We start from the raw sequence: 13,396 nt of genomic DNA, 5'->3' as shown, positions 1-13,396 counted from the left end.
TAGATGTAGCTGTAGATGTAGCTGTAGCTGTAGATGTAGCTGTAGATGTAGCTGTACGTAGATGTAGATGTAGATGTAGCTGTAGATGTAGCTGTAGATGTAGCTGTAGATGTACGTAGATGTAGCTGTAGCTGTAGCTGTAGCTGTAGATGTAGTTGTAGATGTAGCTGTAGATGTAGACGTAGCTGTAGCTGTAGATGTAGCTGTAGCTGTAGATGTAGATGTAGTTGTAGATGTAGATGTAGCTGTAGCTGTAGATGTAGACGTAGCTGTAGCTGTAGATGTAGCTGTAGCTGTAGATGTAGATGTAGTTGTAGATGTAGCTGTAGATGTAGATGTAGCTGTACGTAGATGTAGATGTAGATGTAGATGTAGATGTAGCTGTAGATGTAGCTGTAGATGTAGCTGTAGATGTAGCTGTAGCTGTAGATGTAGCTGTAGCTGTAGCTGTAGATGTAGATGTACATACGTAGATGTAGCTGTAGATGTAGATGTACGTAGATGTAGCTGTAGCTGTAGCTGTAGATGTAGATGTAGCTGTAGATGTGATGTAGCTGTAGATGTACTAGATGTAGATGTAGCTGTAGATGTGATGTAGATGTAGCTGTAGATGTAGATGTACGTAGATGTAGCTGTAGCTGTAGCTGTAGATGTAGATGTACATACGTAGATGTAGCTGTAGATGTAGATGTACGTAGATGTAGCTGTAGCTGTAGCTGTAGCTGTAGATGTAGCTGTAGCTGTAGCTGTAGATGTAGATGTACATACGTAGATGTAGCTGTAGATGTAGATGTAGCTGTAGCTGTAGCTGTAGCTGTAGCTGTAGATGTAGATGTAGCTGTAGCTGTAGATGTAGATGTACATACGTAGCTGTAGCTGTAGCTGTAGATGTAGATGTAGCTGTAGATGTAGATGTAGATGTAGATGTGATGTGATGTAGATGTAGCTGTAGATGTGATGTGATGTAGATGTAGCTGTAGATGTGATGTAGATGTAGATGTAGCTGTAGATGTAGATGTAGCTGTAGATGTAGCTGTAGATGTAGATGTAGCTGTAGATGTGATGTAGATGTAGATGTAGCTGTAGCTGTAGATGTAGCTGTAGATGTGATGTAGATGTAGGGATGCTCGAGAGACAAAAACAACGTCCTTCCAAAGGATCCAGTCTACAGTTCCTCCGCCCCTTCAGTTCTGGCTCTCCTCTCTGTTAGCAGCCAGCATCAGGTCCGAGTGCTGACCTCCGGCTGGGCGTAGTTGGCGGGTGGCGCCATCACGTCTTTGCAGCTCTCTGCAAAGGAGGCGGAGCAACAGATGACAATGCGGATCAGAGCCGATGTTGGTTTATACGTTAGCTCATTCAGGGAATGTGGGAGCATGAGACTCCAACCAGAATGATTGGGTTCTAGAATGAAGATAAACATTTCCAATTGTACATGTGTGTTCATGAATCCCAATGAATGATTGGGTTCTAGAATGAAGATAAACATTTCCAATTGTACATCTGTGTTCATGAATCCCAATGAATGATTGGGTTCTAGAATGAAGATAAACATTTCCAATTGTACATGTGTGTTCATGAATCCCAATGAATGATTGGAGGCGAGAAGGAGGCGAGAAGGAGGCGTGCGACGAGAAGATGAGGAGGAGTGAGAATATCGGGCACGCCAATCAACACGTATGGACTGATGCCATGCTGATGGGCTCCGGTCACATGACGTCCCCCACCGGCCCCAACGAGGGGCTGTGGCGAGGCGCTGTGGCGTCCACGGGTAACAACCATGAGGAGGACTATGACATCACCTGGTGGCCAGCATGCCCTGAGACCAATCCCAATCCCATAGAAAGTATGATATGACTTTTGATATTAAAAATCATTTTTCTGAAGTGAGAATAATCAGGTCTGTCAGTTATGGCCGGTAAAATGAAAGTGCAATCGAATATTCCGAGGCCCACACGCGTCGGCAGGTGCCAAGAGGAGGGGTCCACTTCCTGCCATCATCCCGTTAATGGAGACCTTTTAGTGGCCATCATGCAGGCGGGGTCACAAGACAATATGGAATCTCATGTGGGCCTGGAAGCCTTGGAAGCCTTGCTGTCTCTTTGCTTCTTCCGTGGCTCTCCCTCCCTCTGGGTGGGGCTGGGGCTGGGGCTGGGGCTGGGGCTGGGGTGTTGGGAACCAAGCCAGGAGGATGTTTGGATAGTTTAGATGCTTCCAGAGTCTTCTTCTTATCAGAACATCCAAGCGATGCTTTGGGGAAGTTGACTCTTTCCTGGGCCGAGGAAGCATCCATCGTCATGGGTGGACTATCCGTGGATTCATATATTCATCACATACAGTACTGGCTATACTACCTATATACTGTCATCACATACAGTACTGTATATACCTATATACTGTCATCACATACAGTACTGGGTATACTACCTATATACTGTCATCACATACAGTACTGTATATACCTATATACTGTCATCACATACAGTACTGGGTATACTACCTATATACTGTCATCACATACAGTACTGGCTATACTACCTATATACTGTCATCACATACAGTACTGTATATACCTATATACTGTCATCACATACAGTACTGGCTATACTACCTATATACTGTCATCACATACAGTACTGTATATACCTATATACTGTCATCACATACAGTACTGGCTATACTACCTATATACTGTCATGACATACAGTACTGGGTATACTACCTATATACTGTCATCACATACAGTACTGTATATACCTATATACTGTCATCACATACAGTACTGGGTATACTACCTATATACTGTCATCACATACAGTACTGTATATACCTATATACTGTCATCACATACAGTACTGTGTATACCTATATACTGTCATGACATACAGTACTGTGTATACCTATATACTGTCATCACATACAGTACTGGGTATACCTATATACTGTCATCACATACAGTACTGTGTATACCTATATACTGTCATCACATACAGTACTGGGTATACTACCTATATACTGTCATCACATACAGTACTGTATATACCTATATACTGTCATCACATACAGTACTGGGTATACTATGTATATACTGTCATGACATACAGTACTGGGTATACGTGTATACTGTCGTGACATACAGTACTGTGTACTAGTGTACTAGTTCATCAAATACTGCCACTCTGGGGATTCATTTGGGATTTCCACTCACTGTTATGATACTGTTATGTGATCATTTCATGATGATAACAGACAGAAATATGACCTTTCTCCTACTTAGTAGAGAATGGACTTATTACGATCTGGTCTGCATCAAGCAGGCCAAAAGAAGAAGGAAGACTTCTGGACGTGCCAAGCGTGTGAAGAAATGTACCATGTGTTCTTAAAAAGTGGAAGGATGGCGGCGACGTCCATCTTGGATGGAAGTACAGTAAGAATGCTCCAACATATGGCCATCGGGGCCTTGTCTTTGTCCCAATCACATATTTCATTTCATGTCTGATTTTCTGGAGTGGAATCTTTTCAAGTGCCAACATGCCAACGTGCCAACATGCCAACATGCCAACGTGCCAACGTGCCAACATGCCAACATGCCAACGTGCCAACATGCTAACATGCCAACATGCCAACATGCTAACATGCCAACATGCCAACGTGCCAACATGCTAACATGCCAACGTGCCAACATGCCAACATGCTAGCATGCCAACGTGCCAACATGCTAACATGCCAACATGCCAACATGCCAACATGCTAACATGCCAACATGCTAACATGCCAACATGCTAACATGCTAACGTGCCAACATGCCAACATGCTAACATGCTAACATGCCAACATGCCAACATGCTAACATGCCAACATGCTAACATGCTAACATGCCAACGTGCCAACATGCCAACATGCCAACGTAGAGGAGCACAGAAGACAAAGAGCGGTTCACAGGTAACTTACCGCCATGGATGCTCGGGTCTCCTGGGGTGAGGAGAAAGCAGGTGGCTTCCTTTTTAGTTCTATCTCGCCCCCGGGAGCAACGCAGGGACCACCTGTCATTGGGGGACAGGGGCTGGGTCAGACTGCTGTCCTCCTCCTCTGAGAGGCCCACGTTTGCGTCTCCGTTCTGTTTGGAGTCTGACAGGAAAACAACATACAAGGATAAATGCCAAAGCTTTGACCGAGAGCCCCCCGGGGCGGGGGCGGGGGCTCCAACTATGAGCTTGCACAAGACCACATGGACGTTGGCGTTCTTGGGTTGGACCCAATTTGACTGGCGTGTGATAAGCAATCATTCATCTGGAAGTCCAGGAAGTGAATAAATGTCCTGAAAGCGATGTGGCCTGAATAAGCTCCGCCTCTTCCCACGGCTTTGGAATGTGGACGTGTGATGAGGATTGAGTATTATGGTATGAGATGATATAATAATATAATACATATGATGTATTCCCATGACCGTTGCTGTCTTCTTGGCCAAGCAATGTTCCTCCGCTTGCTGGAACATTGGAAGGTTCAACGCCTGGCAAACCACCAACTAATACTATTTCACGCAAAGGTGATGATACTAACACATGTACTTCAAAAAGGTCAAAGTGGTCAAGTGCTGCTACCCGTTCTTATAAATAATATGTCAACGTGTTCAAATGTAAATGTTTAGCATGAAATAATAACAATAAAAACAATAAATAATAAATAAATGTTGAAACGCAGGAGAAGCAAACGGAGCTTTGGGGTCTGACCTGATCGCTTCCTGCTGGCGTTCTCGTCGGCCGCCAGTGGACACGTGTCGCTCTGAGTGCTGCCTCTGTGCGAGTTGGTTTCCGATTTTACAAACGACGCCGAGTCGGTTTGGGCGTCTGGGTTGGGATTGTGCTTATTCTTCTTTTTGGGCAGCTTCTGCTTGGCCATGGCGAGCGAGTAGTACATCCCAAAGTTATTGACGATGACCGGGACGGGCATGGCGATGGTCAGGACCCCGGCCAGCGCGCACAACGCTCCCACCATCATGCCCAGCCACGTCTGCGGGTACATGTCTCCGTAGCCCAGGGTCGTCATGGTGACCACGGCCCACCAAAAGCTGATGGGGATGTTCTTGAAGTGCGTGTGACGGCAGCCGGTGGGGTCGTCCGGGCTGGCGCCGATGCGCTCGGCGTAGTAAATCATGGTGGCGAAGATGAGCACGCCCAGGGCCAAGAAGATGATGAGCAGGAGGAATTCATTGACGCTGGCCCTCAAAGTATGTCCAAGCACGCGTAGACCCACAAAGTGTCGTGTCAGCTTGAAGATCCGAAGAATCCGAACAAACCGCACCACTCGGAGAAAACCCAGCACGTCTTTGGCCGCTTTGGAGGACAGCCCGCTCAGGCCCATCTCCAAGTAGAAGGGTAAAATGGCCACAAAGTCGATGATGTTTAGGGTGTTCTTCACAAACTCCAATTTGTTGGGGCAGCAGAGGATTCGCACCAGGAACTCGAAGGTGAACCAGACCACACAGATGCCCTCCACCAGGATGAGGATGGGCTTGGTCACCATCTCCCACCTCTCCTCTGCACGTGTGATGTTGCCGACGACCACCAGCTCTGTGCGGTTCTGCAGCTCGTTGAAGGCTTTGTGGGTCTCCAAGCAGAAGGTGGTGATGGACACCAGGATGAAGAAGAGGGATGCAAGAGCCACTCCCTAGTGAGACACGACAAACATTTAACCGTCAACACCAAGATAGTTTCCAGAAACATTCCATGGACTTCCACAGGCTTCCCTGGGATGGGGGCACCAGAAGACTTCAGACAGAAGCTTGACCACTAAAGACGTTTCGTCACGGCAAAAGATGATATGCGTTGTTTTCGATTCCTACGTAGCTCCTACAGTCAACTAGCAAACAGAATATTTACCAGGTAAAACTAGCCAAAACGTTAGCAGGTAAAACTAGCCAAAACGTTAGCAGGTAAAACTAGCCAAAACGTTACCAGGTAAAACTAGCCAAAACGTTACCAGGTAAAACTAGCCAAAACGTTAGCAGGTAAAACTAGCCAAAACGTTAGCAGGTAAAACTAGCCAAAACGTTAGCAGGTAAAACTAGCCAAAACGTTACCAGGTAAAACTAGCCAAAACGTTACCATGTAAAACTAGCCAAAACGTTACCAGGTAAAACTAGCCAAAACGTTACCAGGTAAAACTAGCCAAAACGTTACCAGGTAAAACTAGCCAAAACGTTAGCAGGTAAAACTAGCCAAAACGTTAGCAGGTAAAACTAGCCAAAACGTTACCAGGTAAAACTAGCCAAAACGTTACCATGTAAAACTAGCCAAAACGTTACCAGGTAAAACTAGCCAAAACGTTACCAGGTAAAACTAGCCAAAACGTTAGCAGGTAAAACTAGCCAAAACGTTAGCAGGTAAAACTAGCCAAAATGTTAGCAGGTAAAACTAGCCAAAACGTTACCAGGTAAAACTAGCCAAAACGTTACCAGGTAAAACTAGCCAAAACGTTAGCAGGTAAAACTAGCCAAAACGTTAGCAGGTAAAACTAGCCAAAATGTTAGCAGGTAAAACTAGCCAAAACTTTACCAGGTAAAACTAGCCAAAACGTTAGCAGGTAAAACTAGCCAAAACGTTAGCAGGTAAAACTAGCCAAAACGTTAGCAGGTAAAACTAGCCAAAATGTTAGCAGGTAAAACTAGCCAAAACTTTACCAGGTAAAACTAGCCAAAACGTTAGCAGGTAAAACTAGCCAAAACGTTAGCAGGTAAAACTAGCCAAAACGTTAGCAGGTAAAACTAGCCAAAATGTTAGCAGGTAAAACTAGCCAAAACTTTACCAGGTAAAACTAGCCAAAACGTTAGCAGGTAAAACTAGCCAAAACGTTAGCAGGTAAAACTAGCCAACATGGGGGACCATGGCACACATTGTGAGGTCGTACAAAGGCTACAATAGCACAGCCAAATGGCTAAATCATATCATCTTATCATATCATATCATCATATCATCAAATGTAGACGGAAGAACATGACCAAAGGTTTGTCAAGGACAATCAAGGACATTTCAACAATGAACAATGAAGATGAAAGTCACCTGTCGGGTAACACGAGCGTCCCTCTACAAACCATTCATTGTGTTTGTTTAGCATTGTAAAGTTCTCCCATCCCAAATCATCTCCCAGCTGGATAAATATGTTCCTGGATCTCATGTGTACCCTCGTGTTGACCTTCTAGTGTTTGGATGCCGGATAGCAAACAGCAGCAGCTATCAATGGGAGGGAGGGAGGCAGGGAGGGAGGGAGGGAGGGAGGGAGGTAGGTAGGTAGGTAGGTAGGTAGGTAGGTAGGTAGGTAGGTAGGTAGGTAGGTAGGGAGGGAGGGAGGCAGGTAGGTAGGTAGGTAGGTAGTGAGGTAGGGAGGGAGGTCGGTAGGCAGGTAGGTAGGTAGGTAGGGAGGGAGTGAGGTAGGGAGGGAGGTCGGTAGGCAGGTAGGTATGTAGGTAGGTAGGTAGGTAGGTAGGTAGGTAGGTAGGTAGGTAGGTAGGTAGGCAGGTAGGTATGTAGGTAGGTAGGTAGGTAGGTAGGTAGGTAGGTAGGTAGGTAGGTAGGTAGGTAGGTAGGTAGGTAGGTAGGTAGGTAGGTAGGTAGGTAGGTAGGTAGGGAGGGAGTGAGGTAGGGAGGGAGGTCGGTAGGCAGGTAGGTAGGTAGGTAGGGAGGGAGTGAGGTAGGGAGGGAGGTCGGTAGGCAGGTAGGTATGTAGGTAGGTAGGTAGGTAGGTAGGTAGGTAGGTAGGTAGGTAGGTAGGTAGGTAGGCAGGCAGGCAGGTAGGTAGGTAGGTAGGTAGGTAGGTAGGTAGGGAGGGAGTGAGGTAGGGAGGGAGGTCGGTAGGCAGGTAGGTAGGTAGGTAGGGAGGGAGTGAGGTAGGGAGGGAGGTCGGTAGGCAGGTAGGTATGTAGGTAGGTAGGTAGGTAGGTAGGTAGGTAGGTAGGTAGGTAGGTAGGTAGGCAGGCAGGCAGGCAGGTAGGTAGGTAGGTAGGTAGGTAGGTAGGTAGGTAGGTAGGTAGGTAGGTAGGTAGGTAGGTAGGTAGGTAGGTAGGTAGGTAGGTAGGTAGGTAGGTAGGTAGGTAGGTAGGGAGTGAGGCAGGTAGGTAGGCAGGCAGGTAGGTAGGTAGGTAGGTAGGTAGGGAGTGAGGCAGGGAGGGAGGTCGGTAGGCAGGCAGGTAGATACTTTATTCAAGTCCAATGAGGGTCCATAAAATCCTGCTATTGAGCCAACAAATAGGAGATAATAATTGAGGCCTCCAGTGTGAGCTCAGGTTAAGTTCAGCTTCTACCTTGACAGCCTGGAGCTCTGAGGCCTGATCTTTGGACTTGCCTTGACCGGGCCCCTGGAGGATCTAGGAACCCCCCATTGCACAGACACGTTTTCCACAGACGCGTGTGTTCCAGATATGACTCATCCCGTGGGTACTGTGGGGACATGAGGGTGTTTACGTTCCGTGGGGGCGCCCTTCCCTTTCAAGGATGAAAAGCGACCATCGGCCGTGGCACATGGCCACATTCCGGTAAAGGCAGAGATTCCGTCATGTCGGCAAACGAAGCGTCACACGGGACAAACAAAACGGGACAAGTAAAGCGACGGGGTAGCATTTGTATTCTTCGTTTCACATGTAGGACCCCTTTTAGTTTTTCTCAAATTCCATTAGATTTTTTCCTAAATTCCATTTTTTCATTTTAATTCAGTTTTTTCATTTCACATTTATTTGATTAGACATAATAACATACTTGTGGTTACAGATGCAATGTTTATAGCTTAATACACACACACATATATATATAATAGCTTTATTAATAATAACAAATAGATGGACATTTAAGGTGTGTGTAAAAATGTGCTCTTATTTTGAAGGAGAAAGTTTGCCGTACGTGGAAATGTGTTTGACGGTCGCTAAGTGAGCTAGCTTTCCTTGTAGCCGCGGCTTCACACACAGCTTGGGCTAAAATACACTGACACACACTAGCATGCTCTGCTAAACTAAGCTAACCCGGCTAGCTTTCACTAGCTCTTGCCGTTCACGAGCTCACGCTCGGTGACAAACATTCTTCATCTTCAGGAAAATGAACGTCCAATCCCTGGGGGGCAGCGTTTTGCCATTTTTGTACAATAGCCTAGCGTCTTAGCCTAGCCTAGCCCTGCTATCACTAGACGCATCGTCCAATGGCAGTCATGGCCCCCCCATTTCTGGTTAAGCCACACCCACTCCTGGTTGATGCCCCGCCCACCCCGAGTGTGGACACGACTACGGCTCCTTTAGTTGAGTGAACAACTACGGTTTAAAGCGGCCAATTTTTCCGCCATAACTTACCCGCCAATCAAAGATGGATCGCCCCCAAAACTCACATGAACCTTCAGGTTGGGTTCTGACGGCGACTCCATCCTCATACTGACCCCAATGGCGCCACCAGCTGGTGGAAGTGTATATCTGCCCTAACTCCCTTCCACAGCAAATGAAAGAAGGCTAAACGTCATCAGACACGCTGACGTCATCAGACACGCTGACGTCATCAGACACACTGCCGCCATTTACAACTTCATCAATTGATTTATTTATCAATCTTCAACTATTGATTCGAACTTGGTGCGATACTGCTGCCGATATCGTCTAATTTTTTATTGGCGTAAAAATAAACTACTCATAATTGAAAACAATTCTCCACATACGTATGATAATAATATACAACATAAACAATATAATAATAATAATAATGATGTTAATATTAATAATACAAGTATTTCCGTAGGCAGGACCCGAAGCCAGACCCCAACCACCAAGAGCGCTGGAACCAGGATCAGGTCCTCCTACCTGTCACACCAAGTCCAAGCCAAACTCACCCGAGCCGCTCTGGACGAGTAGGGGTCGTCGAAGAGGGCCCAGATCTTGGGCTGCCAAAGTCGGCAGCGCCCCCTCGACCCGTCGGGGCAGTCCTCGATGCCAAACCTCCTGGGCATCTCGCCCTCGTCGTCCGCCTCGTCCGGTTCCGGCGGTTCGAAGGTCTCCAGGGCCTCCTCCGCGTCCCGGTGCTGCCGATAGGTCATCCAGCAGCACGGCTCCACGTCGGTCTCGTCGATGCCCCAGAAGGCCAGCTCCTCCTCGAAGAGCGGTCCGCACACGTCGGCCGGGCAGTGGAGCTTCCCGGTCCGGTAGTAGTTGAGCACGTAGGCGAAGATGCCGGGGTGTCGGTCGAAGAACAGCTCGTCGGAGTTCGGGGGCGCCGAGTCCGACGACCTGTCGGAGCTGACCTGCGGGTCCGGGTCGGCCAGCCATGCCAGGCGGGTCCCGGGCAGGGTCCTGAGGGTGCTCTTGTAGGTTTCATGTCGGGTGCCGCCGACGTTGATGGTGATTTTGTCCGAATCCTCACCCCTGGACATCTCCTCCTTGAGGCATGATTTGGACGGGGCTTTGTTGCCGGACTTCCGCCCTCGGTAAGACGAGACGCACACGGAGCTGATCATCGAGACCCGCAGCCTGGTCCGCACCTGCCGCAAATGATGACTTTGTGCGGCACCGATCAAAGCCTTAGCGCCAAGCGCGCCCTCATTGCGGAAGCGGCCGGAACCACCTGTTGGCAAACTAAGTGTGGATGAGGCCGATGGTTGGAGTCCGACAGATGTTGGCGCTTACTTGGCCTTCGGGTCGGAAGCGCAACAGTTTTTGTCTGATGAAACCACCTGGTGGACGAGCCCGGTAGCCCCGGTTGCCCCGGTTCCCCCGGTTCCCCCGCCTCCGAATTCTGCAATCCGGCCAAGTTCTTATCCTCTCGACTCACGCCAGGCTGCCCAGGACCTGCCGGAGATGAGCAACAGCTCCTCGGCGAGTGGACCTGCTGTGCGTCTGGGTTCCAGAGGGAGATGCTGGTTCCGGTGGGAGATGCTGGGTTCCTGTGGGAGATGCTGGGTTCCTGTGGGAGATCCTGGGTTCTAGTGGGAGATGCTGGGTTCCTGTGGGAGATGCTGCTGCTTCCGAAGCATCCCTCTTCTGCTGGCGACACGGTCGGTTGGATGGCTTCTATCTTCATGCAACCACTCCCTCCAATTAGACCTGCCCTGCGTGTGCGTGTGCGTGTGCGCGTGACTTCAACCCAGCACCAAGTGCGTGTGTAGTGTGAAGGCTGCATGTTCCAGTAATGTTCCATGCTAACACCTCGTGTTTCCGGAACAAAAGCAGCACATAAAGTTGCTATTTTATGCTGATGGACGTCACGTCAAGAAGCGGCACCGCTGCTTGGGAAATGCTGCCACCTAGCGGCCATTTGCTTTAGTGGACCATGTTTTTCAACCCAAGTCACAATCCGTTTGTTCTGATTTGGGAACACCAGCTATTCATTACCTGCTTCATGTACAAAGTTTTGATTTATCATAAGCAAATAAGTAACTTGTATTTATGATAGCCATGACCCCAAACATCAGGATACATCTTACTGCCAATCATATAAATAAATAACTTATGTTTATGATAGCCATGGCCCCAAACATCAGGTCCCATCTTACTGCCAATCATATGAATAAATAACTTATATTTATGATAGCCATGGCCCCAAACATCAGGATACATCTTACTGCCAATCATATGAATAAATAACTTATATTTATGATAGCCATGGCCCCAAACATCAGGTCCCATCTTACTGCCAATCATATGAATAAATAACTTGTATTTATGATAGCCATGGCCCCAAACATCAGGATACATCTTACTGCCAATCATATGAATAAATAACTTATGTTTATGATAGCCATGACCCCAAACATCAGGTCCCATCTTACTGCCAATCATATGAATAAATAACTTATGTTTATGATAGCCATGACCCCAAACATCAGGATACATCTTACTGCCAATCATATGAATAAATAACTTATATTTATGATAGCCATGGCCCCAAACATCAGGTCCCATCTTACTGCCAATCATATGAATAAATAACTTATGTTTATGATAGCCATGACCCCAAACATCAGGTCCCATCTTACTGCCAATCATATGAATAAATAACTTATATTTATGATAGCCATGACCCCAAACATCAGGTCCCATCTTACTGCCAATCATATGAGATGGTGACATCTTACAAGTACCTGGGTGTTCATCTCAACAATAGACTGGACTGGACTCATCACACAGAAGCACTTTACAGGAAGGGCATGAGCAGACTCTATCTGCTCAGGAGACTGAGGTCTTTTGGAGTGCAAGGGGCACTCCTCAAGACGTTCTATGACTCTGTTGTGGCTTCAGCCATTTTCCAGGGAGTGGTCTGCTGGGGCAGCAGCATTTCGGCTGCGGATAGGAAGAGACTGGATAAGATCATCAGGAAGGCCAGCTCTGCACTGGGTTGCCCCCTTGACCCAGTGGAGGTGGTGGGGGAGAGGAGGATGTTGGCTAAGCTATCATCCATGTTGGAGAACAACTCCCACCCCCTGCAGGACACCTTGACAGCACTTGAAAGCTCCTTCAGCGATAGACTGCTTCACCCCAAGTGTGTGAAGGAGCGATATCGCAGGTCTTTTCTTCCTGCAGCTGTCAGGCTGTACAACCAGCACTGCTCCCAATAGACTTCTACACTGCTATGTACATCTGTGTAATACTTTGCTTTTTACATTCAGTATAGTTACTCCAGACCCCATTCACTGTGCAATATCTGATCAACCTCCATGTGCAATATTAAGGCTCTAAATGCAATATATTAAGTTCTATGTGAAGTATTTCTATAATGCCTCATATTAACTCCCTAACAAGATCTCAGTGTATAGACTGGTCATATATCTCATCTCGTCTCATATTATCTACATACTGTATTGTATATAACTCTGGGAAAAACTGTTGATTTTTGTTAATACTTGAGTCGTTTATATTGTTTATTTTTCTATATTGTGTATTTTGTACTGCTTAACTGATTCTGTACTCTTGCTGCTGTGCAATACAAATTTCCCCACTGAGGGACGAATAAAGGCATATCTTAATCTTAATCTTAATCTTAATCTTAATCTTAATGAATAAATAACTTGTATTTATGATAGCCATGGCCCCAAACATCAGGATACATCTTACTGCCAATCATATGAATAAATAACTTATATTTATGATAGCCATGACCCCAAACATCAGGTCCCATCTTACTGCCAATCATATGAATAAATAACAGGTCATATCAATCTCCTTATCCTGTGCTGGTTGTTTTGTTGTGATGAGAAAAGCTGAGTTCTAAGGTTTGACCAGGACATCTTGACCTTACTGGGATATTCCACACACACACACACCAAGTACACACACCAAGTACGCACACCAAGTACGCACACCAAGTACACACACCAAGTACACACACCAAGTACACACACCAAGTACACACACCAAGTGGAGCCATCACCTCCAGTTTGGGTG

General features: G+C 46.8%; 1 protein-coding gene across 1 annotated transcript; it reads right to left on the bottom strand.

The window, feature by feature from the left end:
- Positions 1-772: 772 nt before the first annotated feature.
- LOC131137124 (potassium voltage-gated channel subfamily C member 1-like) lies at positions 773-10,696 on the bottom strand. The gene is made up of 4 exons (XM_058084701.1): positions 9,853-10,696; positions 4,728-5,664; positions 3,949-4,125; positions 773-1,287 (listed from the first exon to the last, which is right to left on the bottom strand). The coding sequence occupies exons 1-4, from the start codon at positions 10,471-10,473 to the stop codon at positions 1,220-1,222; spliced, it is 1,803 nt and encodes a 600-aa protein (XP_057940684.1). The 5' UTR covers positions 10,474-10,696; the 3' UTR covers positions 773-1,219.
- Positions 10,697-13,396: the final 2,700 nt, after the last annotated feature.

This window comes from Doryrhamphus excisus, chromosome 10 (genome assembly GCF_030265055.1).
Source record: "Doryrhamphus excisus isolate RoL2022-K1 chromosome 10, RoL_Dexc_1.0, whole genome shotgun sequence".
NCBI classification, from domain to species: Eukaryota; Metazoa; Chordata; class Actinopteri; order Syngnathiformes; family Syngnathidae; genus Doryrhamphus; species Doryrhamphus excisus.
The sequence above is the reverse complement of the archived record's forward strand: the minus strand, read 5'-3'. Positions and strand labels throughout refer to the sequence as shown.

What these genes read in the sequence shown, in the direction of transcription:
- LOC131137124 (XM_058084701.1), bottom strand. Translation starts at nt 10,473, where the DNA reads ATGATCAGCTCCGTGTGCGTCTCGTCTTACCGAGGGCGGAAGTCCGGC. An exon ending in ACTCGTCCAGAGCGGCTCGG is followed by an intron (nt 5,665 to 9,852) that starts GTGAGTTTGGCT and finishes GTGTCTCACTAG; the next exon opens with GGAGTGGCTCTTGCATCCCT. An exon ending in AGACCCGAGCATCCATGGCG is followed by an intron (nt 1,288 to 3,948) that starts GTAAGTTACCTG and finishes CCTCCTTTGCAG; the next exon opens with AGAGCTGCAAAGACGTGATG.